This window comes from Rhinoderma darwinii, chromosome 8, assembly GCF_050947455.1.
Source record: "Rhinoderma darwinii isolate aRhiDar2 chromosome 8, aRhiDar2.hap1, whole genome shotgun sequence".
NCBI lineage: Eukaryota > Metazoa > Chordata > Amphibia > Anura > Rhinodermatidae > Rhinoderma > Rhinoderma darwinii.
Window position 1 is genome coordinate 106428686 of NC_134694.1, and position 24229 is coordinate 106452914.

Genomic DNA, 24229 nt, shown 5'->3' on the forward strand with positions numbered 1-24229 from the left:
GATCAGTGGATCAGTGATTGCCCATTCAGACATTTATGACATATCCCATAGAAATTCTATAAATATCTATAGTGGGAAGATTAATTTAGAAACAATTGGCATATATGTTGCATAGAACGTATTTTAAAAAGAGTAAATTGTGAGTCAGTGTATAGGAAATAAATTTCATCAAATACATTGGCCGGCATTTACTAAGCTAGAAGCGCCAGAATTCTGGCTCAATTTTTGCAAAAAAGCGCCGTAAAAGCAGGTGAGGTTTAGCAAAAGAAAAAAGGAGGGGTTGCTCAACATACCCCATTGTACCTAAACAGTTACCTAAATATTTATTTTTACCTCTTTCAATCCACATACAATACATGTTATATAATACAGTCAGACACACTTGGCAGATCTATTATTGCTGTCTTAGCCCTTATTCACACGACAGGGTCACCCGGCTGCAGTAGGAACAATAGACCCCTAATGGGGCTATTCACAGAACCGATTTTTTGACGGCCCGGGAAACCTGGCCGTCAAAAAATGGGCCGTTTACCCGGCCGCCCGGCTCCCATAGAAGTCACGGCCAATACCGGAATGTGTCCCGAGTGATGGCCATGTATTCCATCGCTCGCTCCCTCCTCACAGCGCAGAGTGCATGTGAGGAGGAGGAGTTTATGCCATTCGGATGAATGGCTGTACGCTGGAGGTAAGTATATACACTGTGTGGCAGGGCCGGGGTGTACAGCTGGTGGAAGGGAGCACTGCGCTGGCTCCCTTCCCCTGCTGGTTTTAAAAGCGCCCTGGCCCGGCGACACCTTCCATGGCACCGCTAGCAGCTGCTGCGGCTGCTACTACTGTAGCGACGCCACTATAGCAGAGCTCTGCTATGTGCTAGCCCCACTTTAGCTCCCTGAAGGAGCGGAATCCCTGTGTGTTCGGGGATTCCGCTCCTGGACAGAGCGTTTGATGTCTCTGTCCATATCTGGGCAGTGACATCAGGGGAAAATCCTGAAGCGGAATCCCCGAACACACTGTGACCGGGATTCCACACCAGGCGAAGCCAGTAACGTTCAGTGTCCATAAATGGACACAGACGACAGGGGCTTTTCCTGAAGTGGAATCACCGGCCACATGGGGATTCCCCTTCAGGAGTTGCCCCTGATGTCACTGTCCAGATATGCCCGACCCGGAACGGATGCAAAACTAATGCAAACCGGCCGGGAAAAACGGCCGACACTCGGGCTTGGGCGGGACCCTGTCGTGTGAATAAGGCATTAAACTTGGAGAACTTAAAAGTAAACCAGGCCGGCAGACGATGCGCCAGATTTATCACAGTGGGGCACACTGTATAATAAATTTGGCACATCTTGCTAAACATGTTAGAGCCTTTTCTCTTCCTTAGGGTAAGGCCACACGGTGCGGTCACGGTACGTTTATGTTGCGTTTTTAAACTGCAGCGAGTCATTTTTCAATAGAAGTCAATGGTGAAATGTTTGTTATGGACAGACGGCTGCTATTATATTACAATGTGTTTTTTGTGCAGTTAATGCATCTTCAGAATGTCCGACCGCATGCAGTTAATGACCGCGCTGTCAATGTTGTTGCTGAACTGCTTGCATTTTTGCTAACAGTTCTGCAATGCCTTGTAATGAACTATATACAGGAGGCGCCTAAGGGTAAGGCCACACTGCATGCGTTTTTTGTCTCTGTGATGCTGCAGTTGTGTTGCGTTTTTAAAGTAAATAATTGATGCACATAGTTTTCACCCGTGTTAAAGTTTGTTAGGTGCTTCATGTATATACAGGGTGGGCCATTTATATGGATATACCTAAATAAAATGGGATGGTTGGTGATATTAACTTCCTGTTTGTGGCACATTAGTATATGGGAGGGGGAAACTTTTCAAGCTGGGTGTTGACCATGGCGGCCATTTTGAAGTCGGCCATTTTGTATCCAACTTTAGTTTTTTAAATGGGAAGAGGGTCATGTGACACATCAAACTTATCGAGAATTTCACAAGAAAAACAATGGTGTGCTTGGTTTTAACGTTACTTTAGTCTTTCATGAGTTATTTACAAGTTATGGGTGACATTATGTGCGTCAGGTCCGAGCATTCCTAGATGAACAGTTTCCTGGAAAGTGGATTGGTCATCGTGGGGCAGTTGAATGGCCCCCTAGGTCTCCCGATCTGACCCCCTTAGACTTTTATCTTTGGGGTCATCTGAAAGCAATTGTCTATGCTGTGAAGATACGAGATGTGCAGCAACTGAAACTACGGATACTGGAAGCCTGTGCTAGCATTTCTTCTGTGGTGTTGCTATCAGTGTGTGAAGAGTGGGAGAAGAGGGTTGCATTGACAATCCAACACAATGGGCAGCACTTTTAACACATTTTATAAGTGGTCAGAAACTTGTAAATAACTCATGAAAGAATAAAGTAACGTTAAAACCAAGCACACCATTGTTTTTCTTGTGAAATTACCGATAAGTTTGATGTGTCACATGACCCTCTTCCCATTGAAAAAACTAAAGTTGGATACAAAATGGCCAACTTCAAAATGGCCGCCATGGTCAACACCCAGCTTGAAAAGTTTCCCCCCTCCCATATACTGATGTGCCACAAACAGGAAGTTAATATTACCAACCATTCACATTTTATTTAGGTGTATCCATATAAATGGCCCACCCTGTAGTTCATTACAAGGCATTGCAGACCTGTTATCATAAAGATGCAGTTAACTGCACAAAAAAACACATTGTAATATAATAGCAGCAGTCTGTCCATAACCAAAATGTTACCATTGACTTTTATTGAATGCAACATAAACGCACCGTGACTGCACCATGTGGCCTTATCCTAACAAACATCAACATGGGTGAAAACTATGTCCATCAATTATTTCCTTTAAAAATGCAACAGAACTGCAGCATCACAGAGACAAAAAATGCATGCAGTTGACCGCATGTGGTTTTCAAATGCAACAAATCCACGTCAACGACGCACCATGTGGCCTTACCCATATACCACCTTTTGGTTGGTTTCTTTTCTGCACCAAAATGATTTTGCTGTTTGGTGCATTTAAAGTCACTCCCTTTTTTAGAAACCACGACCCATTTTATAGACTTTTCAGAACTATTTAGTAAGGTTCAAAAAGTGTCTAAAACACGTAATAAATCTGACGCAAGGCACGTACGCCAGTTTTTTCCACACAAATTAAGACAAATTTCTGCTACATTTAGTTTAGTAAATTCCCCCTTCTGTGTCCGTCCTACAATAGCTTACAATTTACAAAGTTTTGATGATGCAAAATGATCATGTCCATGACTTCTGATTACATGACCACAAGGTCATCTACGCTGGGCTTACAACACCTATGAGGTTGCATAAAAAGGCATTTCTAGTGACCAGCACACATTTCATTTGATCAAGAGTGAACATGCTCCTCGCCACGGCTCTACTCATTCTTCTTCTAATATGCCTAGTCTGTACCGTATGGCTAAAAGAGAAACCCAAGGGTCAACCACCTCTGCCACCAGGTCCTCGACCACTTCCAGTGCTTGGCAACATTCTCCAAGTTAAGCCGCAGGAGCTATTGATCTCACTCCATAAGGTAAGAAAGACCAAAGGGGTCACTGAATGGAGCTGGATTGGAGTAATGGAGCTGCTTTGTTTTAAGTTATGTTCACATGATGTAATGGTCAATGCAGTTATTTACAAAGACAGCAGGAAAAAAAACACTTCTCAATATGAGAGGCACAGGTAGATGATAGCCCACTTTTTGTGGGCACAGCCAAGGGCGCTCCTCCCTGTTGCAGGGGTTGGTCCGGCAATTTAAAGCCTTACCGGCAGAAATTGATTGTGCTGACTAACTGCACGTGGTAGACGTGGGCAGGCTCCTGCCCAATACCCACAACTGCTCACACGACTTTCGCACACCACGGGGAGGCTCCTGCCCATCACCCGCAACTGGCTCCGGGATCCACAGATCCAGCCAAGGGCCGTTGCTTCCACAGTTCTTCACACAGCCGCTCTCTCTCTCCAGGGGCTTTTCTCTCTCTCGGTCACAGCCAGGTTCCTCATTTTCCACCCGAACACTGAACACTCACTGGCGAAAACAGTAGCATTTTATACAATAGGCACGGCCCCCGACGTCAGGCAGCCATGCTGGGTCCTCAGGGTTGACAACCGTTCATAAATTCCTAAACAGTCTGTATGTAAAAATAGATGTGTCCCTGATTTATTTTAAGTTGGAGGAGCTTGTCCAGATTATCGAGATTGAAATGATTACCATTTTAGAGATCGCAGTATACGCAGTTAATGTGTTAATATCAATATTATAAGCTACAGAGTTCAAATACTTATAATCTTTATGATTCATTTTGGTTTTCCAATTTGTCCGTAAAAATTTTGTCGGTTTGTGATTTTTGGATAAATTGTCCTGAAAAAAAAGAAAAAATCAGTTTGCCAGCCCTGAGTGTTGTCCTGGCGCTGCTATGGCGCGACATGAAATTGAGTAAAGATGGCGTCAGGGCCGTACATCCCGGTGCCAAACAATTAGTATAGCCAGTGTGCCAACCATCATACTACCTGTACAAAGAAACAGTCATAATGATAGAGGGCAATAACATCAGCAGAACATAACATGTCTTAGCGATATCACCTCCTGGCGGGAAAAACCCAGTCAAAGACATATCATGTACATAAGATCCATTACCGGCTACATAAATAAATACACGAGCCGAACTGGTAACTCCTCAATGGAACGCCACCTAGGGGAATAAAAACAGCAGCAATAGCACACAACCGCACATGAAAAGGCACAGTGCACTAACAAATTACTGGCATATATGCAAATTAGGCAGTAAAGTCCCCTTTAAGGGTTGGGAATTCTCCCCACAACCTTATATATGCATATCAGCTATGAAAGTAGAGACCCCTGGTGCATATTTATACCATCACACCCCTACATTCCTTGGCGGAAAGAAGGGCAGCATTACAGTTGGGTCTGTTCCTCTAACCTTTTGCTAACATTACAAGGGCTGTGGAGAGGGGCAACTGTGTGCAGGTCCACCCTACAATGGGGCAATGGTGGGAGGCCAAGTCTGGTGTCCTAGAAGATCTCACGTTCCACCTGTATTACTCATACTGGCCTGACCAATGATAGCATAGGTAATGAATAGTGGAGATGACAGACTCGAGTGATATGACCCTACTATGTCCTGTGCTCAGCTGTAGGAACTCTTGTACAATATTTGCTATGAGGTCAAGTCAGAATTTGTGTAGAAATGCAATTTTCTGTTCCGGAATGACCGGGATAGAGAAAGTCCTCAATACTGCGGGATGACGATAGCTGGAGTTAGCCTCAGTGACAGCTATGTAGAGGACATCCCTATAAAAAAAAGAATAGCATTTTGAATGCAATGATAAAACATCATTTCAGATCCCCCTCCCCCCCCCCTCCCAATTAGAAGGGTTGTCCAATCTGGACAGAATGGGAGTCTCCTGCCCTTTCTTTGGTCAGTGATTGCTAGGGCAGAGGAGAGGGGTAGCCCGGATGGAACGACCTCATGAACATGCACATTCGGTTATATATGCCTATTTATTTTATGACGATATGGGGAGATAAATGGCTGCTGGACGATTTTAGTTCTACTTATCTTGTGGGGAACATAGAATAGGACAGGAGAAATCTGGCTGAGTTCATAAAAATTAGATTACATCAACACAGTCCTACTTTCTTCACTCATAGAATTCAGGCACCAAACTTTTATGGATTTTTCCCAATCTTGATCTCCAAATATACCAAGGTACACATTATGGAATTGGAGTTTTTTGAAAATCTTTAAACCACTAAAAAAATATATATTGTTTGATATTAGATAAGTTGCACATGTACTGACTTAGACCTCACTTCTGCTTATATCTGCAGTTCTGGGAAAAATATGGCCCAATATTCACTGTATACTTTGGATCTCGGCCAGCTGTTATGATTTGTGGATATGATATGGTAAAAGAGGCCTTAATAGACCACAAGGATGTATTCAGTGGAAGAGGGAGGATGCCATTGGCTGAATATGTACTCAAAGGATATGGTAAGAAGTCCTATCTTTATTTTTATGCACCCTCTCTAGATTACAAATGAGAAGACCTGTCTACATTGGAACTCTATTGCCAATTTGGTTGTCATATTGAAGAAGCTCAATCCTCTGGACCTCTTCTCTTCCAGGAATCACAGGAAGCAATGGGGAGCGCTGGAGGCAAATGCGTCGTTTTGCACTTACCACCCTTAGAAATTTTGGAATGGGTAAAAGGAGTATAGAGGAAAGAATCCAGGAGGAGGCCCAGTTTCTCGTGGAGGAGTTTGGCAAAACTAAAGGTATAGACATTTTTTGTGACTAAGAGCCTCGATTTGCTTCATAAAATTAGTTATACCCTGATTTGACCGGTCACGTGCCCAAAAATATTTATGAAATATTTGTTATCGTTTGGTCTCTGTTCACATCACCGTCATGGCATGACATCATGGCATTATCGGTATGTCAGATCCGTTTTCAAATGTATCCCAATGAATCCTGATAGATCCAAATGCCTAAGGATCTATCAGGTTTCCGTTTTTTTTTTAAAGCAAGATCAACCCTGCAGACTATGCTATCCTTGGCATCAAAAACACAGCAGCTATATGTGTCTCATGACATAATTCATGCAATGTGGCCATGTTATTATGTAAAATCAACTGATATTTAGTCTTGTTTTTCGTTGCAGGGAAGATGTTTGACCCGACCTTTCTCTTTGGTTGTGCCGTTTCCAACATCATCTGTTCTATTGTATTTGGGAAGAGATTTAGTTATAATGATGAACGTTTCTTGTCTCTTCTCAACAATATTACTGGTGTTCTTCGTTTCATGATTTCTGGATGGGGTATGGTGAGTAGCACAAGGCATAATCCCATGTATTCTTTTTGCGCAATAATGAAATCTTTTTGTATGTTTGAGGAGTGTATGAGCTCATTTTTAAAATGATCTGCTTAATGTTGTTCTCTTTATATAATGGAGCCGTGTCCTATGGTGAGGGCTCTGTTTTGAGTTCTGAGGTGCTTATGAAGGGGTCATGTACATTACTCAGGGTTGTTTTGAGAGTGTGACCATGGTGGCCAATCATGGCTGACACAACCGTAGCGTTATGGTGACATTTTGTCTGTATGGAGACTATCTAGAATAGATTTTTCTGTGGCAGATACCCATCTGTCATATCTTTATTGGGCCTCTTCTTTGAGGTTAGAGTTCGTAGGGGGTTAGGGTTAGTTGGTTAGACAGGCAGAGGCAAAGGGGCTGAGTCCAGCGCTGAAGAGGGTAAAAAGGAAACTGATTCCAAGTTTACTAGGTATTCAATTAAAAAGGTCCAATAGGTTGGAGTCCTGGTGTGCAGACGGGAGTAAGTAACGATCCAGTCCTGGAGCCTACGCGTTTCAGACGTTGAACACGTCCTTAATCATGGCTGTTTAAAGTTTGGATACTAGGGCCCTGGTTTTTATATGCATGAGTTCCGGTTTGTGCAGCTGGTTGGACTTGATTGCGTGTCAGCTTACAATTAGTCATTGGAACGCAGGCCAAAGCGTTAGGAGGTTCTACATATAAACTGCTGTGAAATAGAACATTATTATGAATAAGAATGGAGCTTTTCTCCACAGACAAATATGCATAAAAAACAAGCAAACTAAATAAATCGCCTGCATGAAAAATCCTGAGAAAATATAATGCAATTTTTTCAATAAGACGCCGCCCGTTATAACCACATGTCATCTTCTATCTATATTTATATACCTCGTTGCTTTATAGTGAAAATCTAATCTAAAGTTCAGTCTCCATATACATTCTTTGTAAAATCAAAAAAATTCAACAAGTATTACTGTAGACAGCATGATATACCGACTTACCCTGAACAAAATCGGACCTGGAGCATCAGCTGATCCCAGGAGGCCCGTCAGATGCCCCTGCTTCCTATTGGATCATCCGGCTAGCCAATAATACACACAAGACCTAGTATGTAAACAAATAAGTCAATGCTACGCAACATACGGGAGCGATGTCCTTACATCTCTTGATCGCATTAAATAAACCCGCAGTCAAAAACACACGTTCTCTTTTTCTCCAGGCTTTGTTCCTCATTTTCCCATAAGTATAGTCCATAATAATGTTCTATTTCACAGCAGTTTATATGTAGAACCTCCTAACGCTTTGGCCTGCGTTCCAATGACTAATTGTAAGCTGACACGCAATCAAGTCCAACCAGCTGCACAAACCGGAACTCATGCATATAAAAACCAGGGCCCTAGTATCCAAACTTTAAACAGCCATGATTAAGGACGTGTTCAACGTCTGAAACGCGTAGGCTCCAGGACTGGATCGTTACTTACTCCCGTCTGCACACCAGGACTCCAACCTATTGGACCTTTTTAATTGAATACCTAGTAAACTTGGAATCAGTTTCCTTTTTACCCTCTTCAGCGCTGGACTCAGCCCCTTTGCCTCTGCCTGTCTATACCCATCGTGTGCCGACACGAGAGCCCGTGCGATGACCGCGACACATACAGCAAGTGTCAGGTGAGCTGGAGGACTTCTTCTATATACCTGTTAGTTGGTTAGAGTTAGGCAATGTCTTACTGTAATTTTAGTTGGATGTCTCATAGAGGTTTCACTGTCTAGACCAGGGGTCTCAAGCCCGCGGGCCCTGGGGCTTTCATCTGTGACCCGTGGGACACAGAGCCGCTAGTATCGGCTCTGCTCCGAGACTCTGGAATTCCGTGACATCGCTGTCCACATATGAACACCGATGTCTGGGGCTTCCCCAGAGCCGGAGTCCCGGGCAGAGCGCTAGTACAGGCTCTGCTCCGGGACACTGTGGAATTCCCTGACATCGCTGCCCATATATGGACAGTGTGTCAGGGTCTTCCCCAGAGCGGAGTCCCGGGCAGAGCTCTAGTATCGGCTCTGCTCCGGGACTCTGTGGAATTCCCTGACATCGCTGCCCATATATGGACAGTATGTCAGGGTCTTCCCCAGAGCGGAGTCCCGGGCAGAGCGCTAGTATCGGCTCTGCTCCGGGACACTGTGGAATTCCCTGACATCGCTGCCCATATATGGACAGTGTGTCAGGGTCTTCCCCAGAGCAGAGTCCCGGGCAGAGCGCTAGTATCGGCTCTGCTCCGGGACTCTGTGGAATTCCCTGACATTGCTGCCCATATATGGACAGTGTGTCAGGGTCTTAACCAGAGCGGAGTCCCGGGCAGAGCGCTAGTATAGGCTCTGCTCTGGGGAAGCCTCCGACATCGCTGTCCATACATCGACAATGATGTCAGGAGCTTCCCCAGAGCAGGAGTCCCAGTGATGTCAGGAGCACAGCTGGAGTCCCAGGAAGTGCCTACTAGCGCTCTGCCCGGGACTCCAGCTCTGGGGTTGCCCCTGACATCTCTGTCCATATATGGACAGTGATGTCAGGAGCAGAGCTGGAATCCCAGGCTGCACTCACAACTCTACTATTATATCATGTACTTTACTCCAGTCACATCCAGAGCTGCAGTCACCACTCTACTGTAACATGTTATACTCCAGTCACATCCAGAGCTGCACTCACAACTCTACTGTAACATCATGTACTATACTCCAGAGACATCCACAGCTACACTCACAACTCGACTGCAAGATCAGTAGATGCAGATGCAAACATCTTGTCTTATACTCCAAACAAATCCAGAGCTCCAGTCACAACTCTACTATTATGTAATGTGCTATACTCCAGTCACATCCAGAGCTGCAGTCACAACTCTACTGTAACATCATGTCTTATACTCCAGCCACATCCGGAGCTGCAGTCATAACTCTACTGTAACATCATGTCCTATACTCCAGTCACATCCAGTGCTGCAGTCACAACTGTACTGTAACATCAGGTCCCATACTCCAAACAAATCCAGAGCTGCAGTCACAAATCTACTGTAGTTTGAGTGCTAGAAGCGGCTCTGCTCCGGGACTCCAGCTCTGGGCAAGACCCTGACATCACTGTGGTAGCATCTGCGGAGGGCACTGTGGCCTTATCTAGGGGTGTGTTGCATTATCTACAGAGGGCACTGTGGCAGCATCCACCGAGGGCACTGTGGCACTATCTAAAAAGGGGCTGCCCAATCTTGACATGTGTGTCTGCCAAATGCTGCTAACTGAGCCGCCTAACTGACTGCATTTAGCGACACTTAAACTGGAAAACTGCATTGTTGAAATAAGCGCTTGGAGAAATATCTCAAATTTTAAACCTAGCGCTATTATTATTAATGTAGTAGTATTATTATTATAGTACTGTAGTAGTATTATTATTGTTATAGTAATATAGTGTTATTGTAGTTCAAATAACTGATTAATAATAATTTTGTATTGTATCAAATTTGAAAGTAATGCGGCCCGTCAACTTCCCATTTTTTCTATATGTGGCCCACTTACCCGGCCGAGTTTGAGACCCCTGGTCTAGACTAACAATTAAACATAATGTTCTGGAAAAAATACAGACATTTATAGATGCAGAAAAATCCTTAAAGAGAACCTATCATTTTGAACATGTTGTCCTATCTGCCGGCAGCATGTTATAGAGCCCGAGGAACAGATTGATATATATTTTTTATGCAAAAAGATTGAGAATAACCTTTAATTTATTCTTTTAAATCCCTGCTCACTGTGGGCTAAAGAGTCTAGTGGGTGGTCTCAACCTTTGATTGACAGCCCTCCTGGTATATGAATACAGAAATAGCTGCCAATCACTGAGTAGGTCCGCCCACTGGACTCTTAAGCCTACAGTGAGCAAGGATTTAAAATACTAAATTACAGTCAATTCTGAATCTTTTTGCACAAAACTATATATCAATCTGCTCATCTCCTCCTGCTCTATAACAAGCTGCCCACAGATCGGACTGCATGTTTGACATGACAGGTTCCCTTTAAGATTTGCTCAATACTACTGTAATTCTTACAGATACGAAGTGCCCTATTGAATATCATTGATTGTTTATAATAAAGGTCCGTTTCCAATCTGTTTCTTGGGATTATGTTCTTTGGAGTTGGACCTGTAGTAAAGACGAGGCTGGACGCAGCCTGCAGGGCTTAGGAGGGAAGCCTCCATGACAGCCCTAGGAGGGAAAGGGTTAACTTTGTAGGGAAAGTTAGAGGTGGAGGAGGGACAGGGAGGAGTTAGGGGGCCGTTACGGAGCTTCCCGCTGTTTTTCGGCAGTGAGCCGGAAGCAGCGGGAGAAGTAACACTCACACAAGTAAGCTCCCGTTGCCCCGCTCTGTACTGCATGTCTGAGGCTGAGATTCTTGCTCGGCTGCGTGCCGCTGCTGTGCACCACGGTCCCGGTTGGTTGGAGGAGACCGTGGCTGCACTTACAATGATCCCCGACGCCGATTCGCCACGTCAGGCACGGCATATGAGGTCTGTTGCAGTGGGGGACAGGCTCCCCTCCCCCGGCCCCCTTCCTGGCAGTAATATGGCGGCGGGGGGGGAGTCTACAACACCCGCTCCTGCTCAGAGGAGGCAGAGAGCGTCGCCGGGGGTGACGGCGACTCAGGCCGGGTCTGCCCGTCGCTCCCGGCGGTCCCGACCTCCAGAACGCCTCAGCCCTGAGGTGGTCCCGCGGACACGGCGTCGCAGGGGGAGCCCTAATATGGACGCTGCAGGCCAGGCAGCTGGGAGGACCGTCCCTTCCCAGGCCCTGCGTCCTGGCAGGAATCCCAGGCCGCGACGGGGTCCGGCGGTTCTCAGGGAGTCGCAGGCCGGGCTCCCTGTCACCCCCCCCCCATCAGATGCAAGATCGGGAAGACTGGTTACGGCCGCCCCGCCTGGTGATGCTCCGGCCAGGGGGCAGGCTTCATCAGGATCGTCGAGACGGACGCCTAGACCTGCAGCGACGTCGAGGCAACAGGTCCGGTCGGAAGTTTGGATCCCAGCGGTCGGGCGGCAGGTTGCCGGCCCATCTGCCAGCGCGTCATCATCCCCGGTTCGGAGATGTCGGTGGGATGGCCAGTCGTCGGCGAGAGAGGAGCTGGAAGACGGTGAAATAGACGTGTATCGGCGAGGGCAGGATGGTCCGGCTGACGGGAACACAGCGCCTGTGCAGCCCGGTGAGTGCATAACTCCATCTTTGTCGTATCCAGCGATTTTTATGTCGGGTGTCGGCAGGGGGGCTGCTAGCGTCGCATCGGTGGCCGGTAGTGGCGCGGGCGGGCGCGACGGCGCGGGTCTAGCGGACTTGGTGGGTTGCTTGCGGGAGCTGGTCGGGCGTCTAGATAGGGCGGCGGCGCCAGTAGTTACGGAGGTGTCCCCGGCGGTAGTTTGGGAAGGCCCCAGGGAAGTGGGACTGTTACAGGCGCGTCCCGTAATGGCGGCTACGGAGGCGGTCGCGGTGTCGGTACAGACCGAGGCCCAAAAAGACGGCGATCGGGTGCGTATTGATGATCGTGCTCGCGGGGAGGTGTATGTTTGCTTTGAAGGTCCGTTGGGGGCGCACTTAAAGCAGGAGGTGCGTGAGCGTATTTGGAAGGACGAATACGTTGAGATTTTTTCTCTTCTGCCGCTTGCTAAATTCAATTTGGATAGGAGCAAGCGGGATGAGAGCAAGAAGGACGAGGAGGAGCGTCGGCGGTATAGGCTTATCCCGCAGACGTTCGTTAATTGGTCGCAGGCGTTCGCCATCTTAGCCAGTGTAATAGGAGAAAAGGCGCCGGAAAATTGTTCGGCGTTGTTTTGTTATTTTGACGCCATTGGGGAGGCTCATCGGGTGTACGGGGGGCAGGCTTGGCTCAGATACGATGAGCAATTCCGTCAGCGTAAAGCGGTTCGGCCGGCGATTCAGTGGGACCAGAAGGATATTGCTCTCTGGTTAAGGGTCACGGCTCCGGTTAGGCAGCCCTTTCCCGGGAGCGTTGGCCAAGGGGGCCAGTCCAGTCAGGTCGGACAGGGCGGTGGGGCAAAGTTGGGATTCTGCTGGCAATTCAACGATGGCCAGTGTAAGTTTGGGGCCACGTGCAAGTTCAAGCACGTGTGTTCGGAGTGTAATGGTGCATCCCATGGGGCGGCAAAATGTATGCGAAAAAAGAGGTCAGGGAACCAGTCCTCCTCGGCTGGTCAAGGGGTTGTCACCGGTGAGGGTGGAAAGGATGGCCCCCTATCTAAATGAGTATCCGGATAGGGCTGCGGCGAAGTTGCTTTACGAAGGGTTTAGTGTTGGTTTTATTATTCCTCCGCCTCCTTATGAGGTCCCGGTTACGCGGAGGAACCTTAAATCGGCCTACTTGCATGCTGAGGTCGTGTCAAAAAAGTTGTTTAAAGAAGTTTCGTTAGGCCGCATGGCGGGGCCTTTTATTGATCCGCCCATAAAGGATTTAGTCGTGTCCCCATTGGGTATTGTTCCAAAGCGCGAGCCCCAAAAATTCCGGTTGATTCAGCACTTATCGTTTCCCAAGGGTTTGTCGGTAAATGACGGGATTGATCATGAGTTGTGCTCCGTAGTGTATACCTCATTCGATAAAGCGGTGGGGTTAGTTCGTGCTGCGGGTCCAGGCGCGCTGCTCGCAAAAACCGACATCGAGGCGGCGTTCAGGTTGTTGCCAGTTCATCCAGAAAGCCAACGGCTGTTGGGTTGTTTTTGGAATGGGGCTTTTTACGTGGATCGGTGCCTTCCGATGGGGTGTTCCCTTTCTTGCGCGTACTTCGAGGCTTTTAGTAGCTTCGTGGAGTGGGTGACGAAGGGTGTAGCCGGGGTCGATTCGTTGATACATTACTTAGACGATTTCTTGTGCGTCGGCCCGGGGGGTTTGCCCGTTTGCGGTAATCTGCTTCACGCACTGCAGAAGGTTGCGAGGGATTTTGGGATCCCTTTGGCGCCAGAAAAGACTGAGGGCCCGGTAACGACGATTTGTTTTTTGGGAATTGAGATAGATTCGGTGGCTATGGAGTGTCGTCTTCCGATGGATAAGTTGGGGGCTTTGAGTCAGGAGGTACGTCGGGCTTGCAAGTTAAAGAAAATTACGCTGCGGGAGATTCAGTCGTTGCTGGGGAAGTTGAATTTCGCCTGCCGGATTATGCCAATGGGGAGGGTGTTCGGTAGACGGTTGGCGGCGGCTACGGCGGGAGTGCGTGCGGCACATCACTTCGTACGGCTCAAGGAGGAGCATCGGGCTGATTTGCAGGTATGGGATGACTTCTTGGGCCAGTATAACGGTCGGTCGCTATGGATGGCTCCAGCGCAGGATACGAGTGATTTGAATATTTTTACGGATGCAGCTGGAGCGGGCGGTTTTGGAGCTTATGGGGGGGGTCCGTGGTGCGCGGGTCAATGGCCGGCTAGCTGGGTGTCCAGTGGACTCACGCGGAATCTGGCCCTGCTCGAGCTGTTCCCCATCGTGGTTGCGGCGACCATCTGGGGGGACAGGCTCAGGGATAAGAAGGTTCGTTTTTACTGCGACAACATGGGGGTGGTGCTGGCCATTAATAACATCACGGCGTCCTCTCCTCCGGTAATTCAGTTGTTGCGACATTTAGTGTTGGTGTGCTTGTCATTGAACGCGTGGGTGGTGGCGGTGCACGTGCCGGGGGTACGGAATTGTATCGCTGATGCTCTTTCTCGCTCGCAGTGGGACCGGTTTCGGCAATTGGCACCGGGAGCGGAACGTCTCGGTTTGGTCTGCCCGGAACATCTTTGGGATCTGGTCTCGGTCCCGTAGAACGATTGGTGAAAAGGTCTTTGGCGCGCTCAACGTGGAGTGCTTATTCTGCTTGCTGGAGGCAGTGGGAGGAGTGGGTAAGAGAGTTGGGTGACGTCAACACGGATAGAGACAGGTTGGTGGCACTTTTGTACTGGTTAGGGGACGCCTGGGAGGCGGGGTTTTCATTGGCAAAGGTTAACCGTTTCATGTCGGCGGTGGCGTTTGGTTTCAAGTTACGGGGCTTTAGGGATGTGTCTAAGGAATTCTTAGTGGGGCAGGCTTTGAAGGGTTTGCGCCGAGGTAGGGTTGAGGCGGATCGTAGAAGGCCTGTGTCGTTTTCTCTGCTGAGCTCTTTGGGCGGATCATTAGCATCGGTCTGTCGTTCTTCGGCCGAGATGAGGTTGTTTCGGTTAGCTTTTTCTTTGGCGTTCTTTGGGGCATTTAGAATCGGCGAGTTGGTTTCGCCGAGTACCAAGCAAGCTGGGGGGTTGAGACTGAGAGACGTGAGCCTATATACAGATCGGTTGGAGGTATGGTTGCGTCGGTCAAAAACTGACCAATTAGGAAAGGGGAAGCTGATAGTGTTGTTCGCTCTCCCGGGTTCGGCTATGTGCCCGGTGGCGTGCAGGCAGGGTTTTAAGCCACAAGTGGGGTCTCCGGAGTTGCCATTGCTATGTCACGAGGACGGGTTATTTTTGTCTAGATTTCAATTTAGAGCTGTATTCAAAAAATGCTTGGCGGCGGTCGGTGTTGCGGCGGACGCGTACTCATCTCATTCCTTCAGGATTGGCGCAGCAACGGAAGCAGGGCGCTGGGGGTTGGATGATGAGGGGGTGCGGCGCATCGGTCGTTGGGAGTCCAACAGATTTAGGTCTTATGTCCGCCCCCATCTGTTATGAGTTTTGCCGTTTGCACTTATAAGAATGTTTTGTGTGGTGGTATTTAACTTGCTTTTCCGTTTCAGATCCGCCTCCGTGTTTGGTGTGGTTGCTGGGCCACTCTTACGTGCATTGGGGGCTTTGAGGGCGGACGTCCGCCCGGACGGTCGCCAGTTGCGCATTCCGCGACAGGATGCGGTTTTGCATTGGCTGGGATTTAGAGGTATGTCGTGGAGTAGGGTGTTAGCGGAATTCCAGACATATGCCCGGCTTGATAGGGTCCCGGAGATCTTGGTCTTGCACGTGGGTGGGAACGATTTGGGTGTCCGCCCTTTTCGTGAGTTGGTGCGGGATATTAAACACGATATGTTGTGTTTGTGGGTTTCTTATCCCAGGTTGGTAATTGTGTGGTCGGACATTGTCCCAAGAAAACATTGGCGGCTGGCTAGGTCAGTGGAAAGAGTCAATAAGGCTCGCATTAAGGTTAATCGCGCGGTGTCCCGATTTGTAGCCAAAAACGGGGGCATTTGTGTTCGGCACAGGGACTTGGAGTCAGGAGTGGGGAACTACTGGAGGAGCGATGGGGTTCATTTGACCGAGGTTGGGATTGATCTGTGGAGCTTGGCAATAGCAGAAGGAATTGAAAGGGCGGTGGTGGTGTGGCGGAACTCACAGGCTTAAGGTGGTCAAGGCCTGTTTCGCTGTGGCGGGGGGAGTCCTTGAGGCCAGTCAGTACAAAATTGGTGGGGGGGTCGCATCGGGGGTATGCGTCCCCCAAAAAAGGTACATGGTTGAAGACTTCATCGGGTGTTATCCCTTTGAAGTGGTCTTCTGGTGGAAGGTATATCACTCGAAGGCTTCATCGGGTGTTATCCCTTTGAAGTGGACTTCTAGTGGTCGGTATAGCACTTGAAGGCTTCATCGGGTGTTATCCCCTTGAAGTGGACTTCTGGTGGTTGGAGCCATCTGCAGAGGTGAGCGGTGCCTCCGAGCTGGTTTACGGCTGGAGGTAATTGGTGGTTTGCAGATGGCTAACTCGAGGTGTGTAAAAAAGGAATATCTAAAATGGCTTCAAGGACTGCCCCTGCTCGGTCTAATGTTAACGTTAAATTGTTATTTATGATTCTGACCCATGTTGGGTCATGTGAATTATTAGGAGGAATTCTCTGGTGGATTCCTAATTAGTTATCCGAATGTTTCGGATTTAATTTGGTTTTAAAACTGTGAAATTAATAAAACGGCTGCTGTGGCCATTTCACATCCAACCTCGGTGTCACGTGTCTTTTTCCTAAAGGTGGGGGTGAAGGGATTGGTAGGGATAAGGGAAGGTGCACTAACACACGACTCTACTTAGGCAGGTCAAGACGAGGCTGGACGCAGCCTGCAGGGCTTAGGAGGGAAGCCTCCATGACAGCCCTAGGAGGGAAAGGGTTAACTTTGTAGGGAAAGTTAGAGGTGGAGGAGGGACAGGGAGGAGTTAGGGGGCCGTTACGGAGCTTCCCGCTGTTTTTCGGCAGTGAGCCGGAAGCAGCGGGAGAAGTAACACTCACACAAGTAAGCTCCCACCCTCCCTCCCATTTGGTGTTATCCCTTGTGGTCTTTATTAAGTCTGTTTATGAGTGTGGCAGTTTTATTGTGTGCTTATTTAACATGTTTTTTTTTTTTTTTTTTTCTTTTCGTTCGGAGTAGGTCCTGGTGTCATGGCAGCTGGCGGGGGGAGTCCTTGAGGCCAGTCAGTACAAAATTGGTGGGGGGGTCGCATCGGGGGTATGCGTCCCCCAAAAAAGGTACATGGTTGAAGACTTCATCGGGTGTTATCCCTTTGAAGTGGTCTTCTGGTGGAAGGTATATCACTCGAAGGCTTCATCGGGTGTTATCCCTTTGAAGTGGACTTCTAGTGGTCGGTATAGCACTTGAAGGCTTCATCGGGTGTTATCCCCTTGAAGTGGACTTCTGGTGGTTGGAGCCATCTGCAGAGGTGAGCGGTGCCTCCGAGCTGGTTTACGGCTGGAGGTAATTGGTGGTTTGCAGATGGCTAACTCGAGGTGTGTAAAAAAGGAATATCTAAAATGGCTTCAAGGACTGCCCCTGCTCGGTCTAATGTTAACGTTAAATTGTTATTTATGATTCTGACCCATGTTGGGTCATGTGAATTATTAGGAGGAATTCTCTGGTGGATTCCTAATTAGTTATCCGAATGTTTCGGATTTAATTTGGTTTTAAAACTGTGAAATTAATAAAACGGCTGCTGTGGCCATTTCACATCCAACCTCGGTGTCACGTGTCTTTTTCCTAAAGGTGGGGGTGAAGGGATTGGTAGGGATAAGGGAAGGTGCACTAACACACGACTCTACTTAGGCAGGTCATGCTTTTTAGCATAACCAACCTGCAATCACTGACCCAGGCAATTGTTTATATTGCAGATTTTTTACTACTTCCATGGAATTCTAAACCACATTCCTGGTCCTCATCAGAAAGGACTTCAACATTTCATGGACCTCAAAGCATTTGTTCTTGAAAGGGTGGAGGAGAGTATGAAGACGCTGAATACGGACTCTCCTCAGAACTTTATTGATTGCTTTCTAATAAAGATGCAGCAGGTAAGTGACATGAATCAGGATTTTCTTAGCATTTTCATCACTGGGATATTCCCATCCCATAAAGTGAAGGCAACAAGGGAGCGGGGACTGGCTTGATGGTCCTGCAGGCCTTCACTCCAGGGAAGGGAAGAGGATGGGAACAGGCATCAAGTTTTTATTTTCTATGATAAAATAGCATGAGAACATGAATTGGGACAAACCAGGACAATGTAATGGGCTCCATTACTAATTCATTCATCGACGTAGGTAAACAGTAACTACAATACATTGAATCGTGATGGACCTGCGTGTATGAACATGTGTCAATCTCTTTCAGGAAGAACACAATCCAGACACAGAATTTCATAAGGAGAATCTTGTGGGATCTACGATGAACTTGTTCTTTGCAGGCACAGAGACCGTCAGCACCACCCTTCGATACGGCTTTCTCATTCTACTCAAACACCAAGAAATCCAAGGTAAATTACTGTCACACTTGAGAAAGCTGATTGTGAAACGCACGTCGGGGTTCTGAGGTAGTGGTCTTTAGTGGTGCATTGAAATTTTATGTCCTAACATGGGTTAGGATTTCAATTGTTAGTATAGCCATACCATGGATCTGTACTTGAATTGCTAAAGTGGCTATATTAGTCTGACTTCTTTATTTTTTATATAAAACAATATATGTTACCATTGTGTACATATAAGGCTATGTTCACACGCACAAGTAAAAACGGCTGAAAATTACGGAGCTGTTTTCAGCCATTTTTGAAGACGAAAACATTTTTTGAGTTTTTTGGAGGCGTTTTTGCATTGACACTATAAAAAAAATAGCTCGAAAAACGGCTCAAGAAGTGACATGCTCCTTTTTTTTCTTAAAACAGCGGCGTAAAAAACCGCCCCGTCAGAACATAACGCTGTTTTTCCCATTGATTTCTATCGGTAGATGTTTGTAGGCGTTCAGCTACAGTTTTTTCAGTCGTATTTAGATGCGTTTACGCCGTGAAATATGCCTGAAAACTCTGCGTGTAAACATACCCTTTGCATTTGTTATCTTTGTGCCCATTTGGAGTTTGAGGTTTAATCTATATATATCGTCCCACTGGGGGTATTGCCACTATATTGCTGGTATTCTCTTGTAGCATACATGTTTAGGACTTGTTGATTGCACCTTATAACTGACTTATAATATATCAATGACAAGGAGGAGTAACAGAGGAACAGCACAACGCAGAGTTTTAAGAAAAAATGCTCCAGAATTGTGATTTTATGAGGTATACAAGTATTTACTAAAACAGACATATCAGTAGAGTTAACAGGTCTTCTTTAATGCTTGATCATGCAACTAGTGTTACCCACCAATATCTTTGTATATTTATTAGCAAAGATCCAACATGAGATAGACAACATAATAGGACATCATCGCCCATCAGCAGACGATCGAATCAAGATGCCTTATACTGAAGCTGTAATCCATGAGATCCAACGATTCAGTGATATTGTCCCAACTGGTTTACCCCACTCCACAACAGAGGACGTTTTATTCAGAGGATATTTTATCCCCAAGGTAAAAACTCTGGAAAAAAATTATTAAATGTTTATACGAAAATATAAGATATATTGGACACAGGTTTTCCAAAAAGTCTTGATTGTTGACCAGAACTCAACCAGATGGGGCAAAAATTCAGGAATTTTTTTGGGGGAAGATTACACCACCACCTCTGATAGAACATGGCTTGGCAAGAGATAGGTGTATGTCCACAGTTAAGTCGTCACCTGATCATCAACATGAAGAGGTCGTGGCCTAAGGCTTCGTTCACATCTGCATCAGGGCTCCGTTCCAATGTTCCATCTGAGGTTTCCATCGGATCGGAGCCCTGACTGACACAAACTGAAACCATAGGTTTCCGTTTCCATCACTATTGATTTCAATGGTGACAGATTCGGTGCCAATGGTTTCAGTTTGTCTCCGTTGTGCAAGGGTTCCATCGTTTTGAAGGGATGAATACCGTAGTCGACTATGCTATTGAGTCTGTCAAAACGACTGAACACTTGCACAACGGAGACAAACTGAAACCATTGGCACCGGATCTGTCACCATTGAAATCAATGGTGATGGAAACGGTAACCTATAGTTTCAGTTTGTGTCAGTCAGGGCTCCGTTACGACGGAAAGCTTCGTCGGAACGAAGCCCTGACGCAGATGTGAACACAGCCTTACCTTTTAAGATTTCCACCCATAGCGTAAGAATTATCATATATTAGTAAATCAGAAGTTAGAATGTTTGGTTATTATGTTTGTTTTACTTTCTGAGATATTGATATCTTCCTGTTTTGTTGTGTAAGACATTTGAGAGAAGTGAAAACAGGAAGTTCAGCCATATTGGCGGTCACATTTTAAATATGATCTCATAAACTGGCATTCTGGGCTCAGCTCCTCACGGCAATGTCCTCTCCCTGTTCTCTGCTCAGTGTCTGGGGCTGCTCGGGCCGCTGACGCGCTTCACTCGGTCCAAGCACACGCGCACACTGACCCTTGTATTTTTAAAGGGCCATCGCGCGCCAATTTTAACATCATCACCTTGACAGCTATAAAAGTGCTCTGGGAGTCTGCACACTGCCCTCTGCTGGCTCTATTGCAGCCCAATCATAGTGCTGTCATTACAGAAACCGAGGATTATCACTCATTGCGCCAGCATGTTCCATCAATAATAAAGTTAAAGTTTTACCATCTGTTTCTGGTGATAAATATGGCTGCCCTTCCTGTTGTCACTCTGGTAAAATGGCGGCTGCAGTTGAAAAATAACAATAACACTGTAGTAAAACAAACATAACTACCAAACTTTGGCTGCTTCTGACTTACAAATATACTCTTTGGCCAAGGTTATGTTTTGGGTGGAAATTCTCTTTAACCCCTTCCGGACATTTGATGTAACTGCACATTATACCTGGGAAGAGAGAGTTTGACTGTCAGACTCACAGGCTAGGGGTTAAAATAAATGTTCACCTTTGAACGCATTTGTTTTCAAAGTACAGTCAATTGGTCCAAATTTCTGTGCTGATTCATTTCTTGATGTATTTTGACAGTGGTCGGAGCTTGTTTGTCTGATCCAAAGTTTCATATTCCCTGCATAAAGTTTGAGTTAAAAGATAACATTCTGGCTGCAGCAGCCACCACTAGAGGGAGCTCAGGGCTTAATGCCTACTGTTTATACATTGGACTCAATAATAACTCAGTATGTAGTAAGCTCCCTCTAGTGGTGGTTGCAGACATCTAGAATTGTATCATTTGACTTAATGACTCTTAGGAGTTACTCTTCAGAAATAATTGTTCTAATGCTTCTTTTTATCTATTAGGGCACAGATGTGTTTCCTGTGTTGACCTCTGTACTGAAGGATTCTGAACAGTTTCTAAACCCAAAGATGTTCTCCCCGGATCGGTTCCTGGATGAGATGGGGGCAGTAAAGAAACATGCAGCTCTAATGCCGTTCTCTGCAGGTATAGTGCAAAAATGAGAAGATTTATCAAGACTAGTGCAAGGGAAAAGTGAAGCAGACCACATGACTGCTATGGGCCTTTGGAGAACGGACCCAGCCCTTGTTTGTCCCATCCTCTTTGCTACTAGGTGGTGAGAACCTGTGCAAGACTCCAGATGAACTCCTCAACACAAGGGAGTTTGAAGAATAGGCCCAAGGGTCATGGAAACGGCTTGGGGCAGAATGAACACCATGCCCTTATGTCCTGAGTGGCAAAATCAAGCATGGGGACAAATGTTTTCTATGGACCCCTTCTCTACCATTGAGTGGTGTTCCTTAAAGTACCAACGAGTTTGTTCTTCTCACTCTCCAAAATTGTCTACTGGACCCTTGCACTAATTTTGAGAAATTCCCCCATTATGTTTTTATAGATTTTTCTGTTTTTGTAATGGGCTGCACTGGTGGAAGTTGCAGTAAAATCTGCTGCTCATCTGATATGCCCATGACCAGTGTATAGACTTTTTTCTATGGCTGAGCTCCTCATGATAATATCTCCTTCCTTTGTAGGAAAGCGCACATGTCCGGGAGAAGGTTTAGCTCGTATGGAACTCTTCCTGTTCTTGACCACACTCCTCCAGAAGTTTACATTGACCACAGTGGTGTCTAGAGATGAATTAGACTTGAGCCCTGCATTTAGCAGTGCAGGTCATCTCCCCCGTTACTATGAAATGTCTGTTATTCCTCGACACTAGGCCAGAGAATCAGTTTGGTACTCCTCCTCCACATACAAATCCCAACGTGCTGAAGTACATACATTGATTTATAGTTCAGTGGCCGAATTTATCCGCCTGCCTCGCCCTGGCTTAGCTCATCTCCAAAAAGCAAAGTGGCAAATGCCCAGCTGGCAAGCGCCTTAGATACACCTTACCTTATTAATTTCCAACCATTCACAAAGATCCACTGTCCATTTATGCTCCTCAACTGCTAATGTCAATATGCTTTTAATTACTATTCTTTGTAAGGCAGGCTAATTAAAATACAGAAGTTTTATTTATTACCAGAGATGTTTATATGTTAGACATTTAGTAGGAATTAGAATTGTTCGATTTCATAATCACACATATATAAATATACTTATTATTTACGCACCGATATTGTTTTAATAAATCTTGTAGTAGAGGAAAATATCAAAATCATAAAGCGTACCTCCAGTCACAACTCAAACTCACCATACGTCAACCAAACCCGTCAACTTCACCGGAATTGGCCAATCTTATGTGTTATGGGAGAGCTCCTGACTCTGCAAATATTGGGGCATAGAGATTTTCAGCACTGTCACTTAGAACACCTCTGCATGGCTTCAGTTTCCTGCTCGATTGCGGTAGAGTTGGCAGTGTCTGTCTACAGAGGCATAACGTGAAGCTCCTGGGCCCCAATGCAAAATCTGCAAAAGGCCCCCAACCTCCAAGGTGCCATTTATATACTGGTATCTTCTTATGGATAGGCCCCCAATATTAGATCGGTGGGGGTCTGACTCTCGGCACCCCCACCGATCAGCTGTTTCAAGGGACCACAGCAAGCTGCTCTTCATTATTTACAATGTTTTCTTTTTTGTTCGTACTTGCACTTGCCGTTACACTCGTAGCGTCTGTCCAAGGTATTGCACCACTATCCCATTTAACCCAGATAACCTTTACGCCATGCAAACTTTATATTGCCCACCATTGTAACATAGTATTTTAATCATACAGCTTGTCCTTCTATACCAAGGTCTACAGGCTTGTGTTTGCTTAGTGGGCAATAGCTTTACCCGCAAAATTGGATGAAATCCAGTTAAGGCCTCTTACCTGTTCTTATACTTTCTCTAGATTACAAAACTCTCTTCTATTTGTCACATAAACCCCATTGAGCTGTGATAACCTCTCATCCATATAAATGATTAGTACAGCATACCCCATATAAATCCATTGGGTTGTGAGCATCTCTCTTTACATCAATGACTAGTACAGCCTACAATTAACATATAACCCCATTGGGCTGTGAGAACCTCTCATCATATCAAATGACCAGAAGAGCCTATCATTGACAGATTACCCTCCTTAGGCTGTAAGAACCTCTCACCCATCTTAAGGACTAGTAGAGGCTACCATTGATATATTAACTCATTGGCTTGTGAGAACCTCTCATCCATATGACCCTATTGGGCTGTGAGAACTTTTATCATAATAAAATGACTAGTAGAGCTTATTACTAACATACAACCTCTTTGGGCGTGAGCTCCTCTCATCCATATCAGTGACTATTAGAGCCTACTATTGACATATAAGCCCATTGGGCTATGATAACCTCTCATCATATTAATGACTAGTGGAGCCTACCATGGACATATAACCCTATACTCCAGTGAGACTCTTTCATCATATCAATGACTAGTAGAGCTTACCATTGACATATACCAATAAATAGTAGTGCCCCATTTGATTGTGGAAAACTCTCATTCATATTTATGACTAGTAGGGTCTACCATTGACATGGTCCGATGTGTAAAAGGCAAAAAAGAGATGTACAGACTCAAT

At 46.2% G+C, this 24229-nt stretch overlaps 1 protein-coding gene across 1 annotated transcript; it reads left to right on the forward strand.

The window, feature by feature from the left end:
* The first annotated feature begins 3391 nt into the window (after positions 1-3391).
* On the forward strand, positions 3392-22707 carry LOC142659759 (cytochrome P450 2A13-like). The gene is made up of 9 exons (XM_075836202.1): positions 3392-3589; positions 5909-6071; positions 6206-6355; positions 6742-6902; positions 18022-18198; positions 18515-18656; positions 19560-19744; positions 21534-21675; positions 22221-22707. The coding sequence occupies exons 1-9, from the start codon at positions 3416-3418 to the stop codon at positions 22403-22405; spliced, it is 1479 nt and encodes a 492-aa protein (XP_075692317.1). The 5' UTR covers positions 3392-3415; the 3' UTR covers positions 22406-22707.
* The last annotated feature ends 1522 nt before the right edge of the window (positions 22708-24229 follow it).

Excerpts from the sequence above, each read along its gene's own strand:
- LOC142659759 (XM_075836202.1), top strand. The coding sequence starts at position 3,416 with ATGCTCCTCGCCACGGCTCTACTCATTCTTCTTCTAATATGCCTAGTC. Across the intron at positions 6,072-6,205 it reads ATATGTACTCAAAGGATATG|GAATCACAGGAAGCAATGGG; the intron begins GTAAGAAGTCCT and ends CTTCTCTTCCAG. Across the intron at positions 18,657-19,559 it reads CAAACACCAAGAAATCCAAG|CAAAGATCCAACATGAGATA; the intron begins GTAAATTACTGT and ends TATATTTATTAG.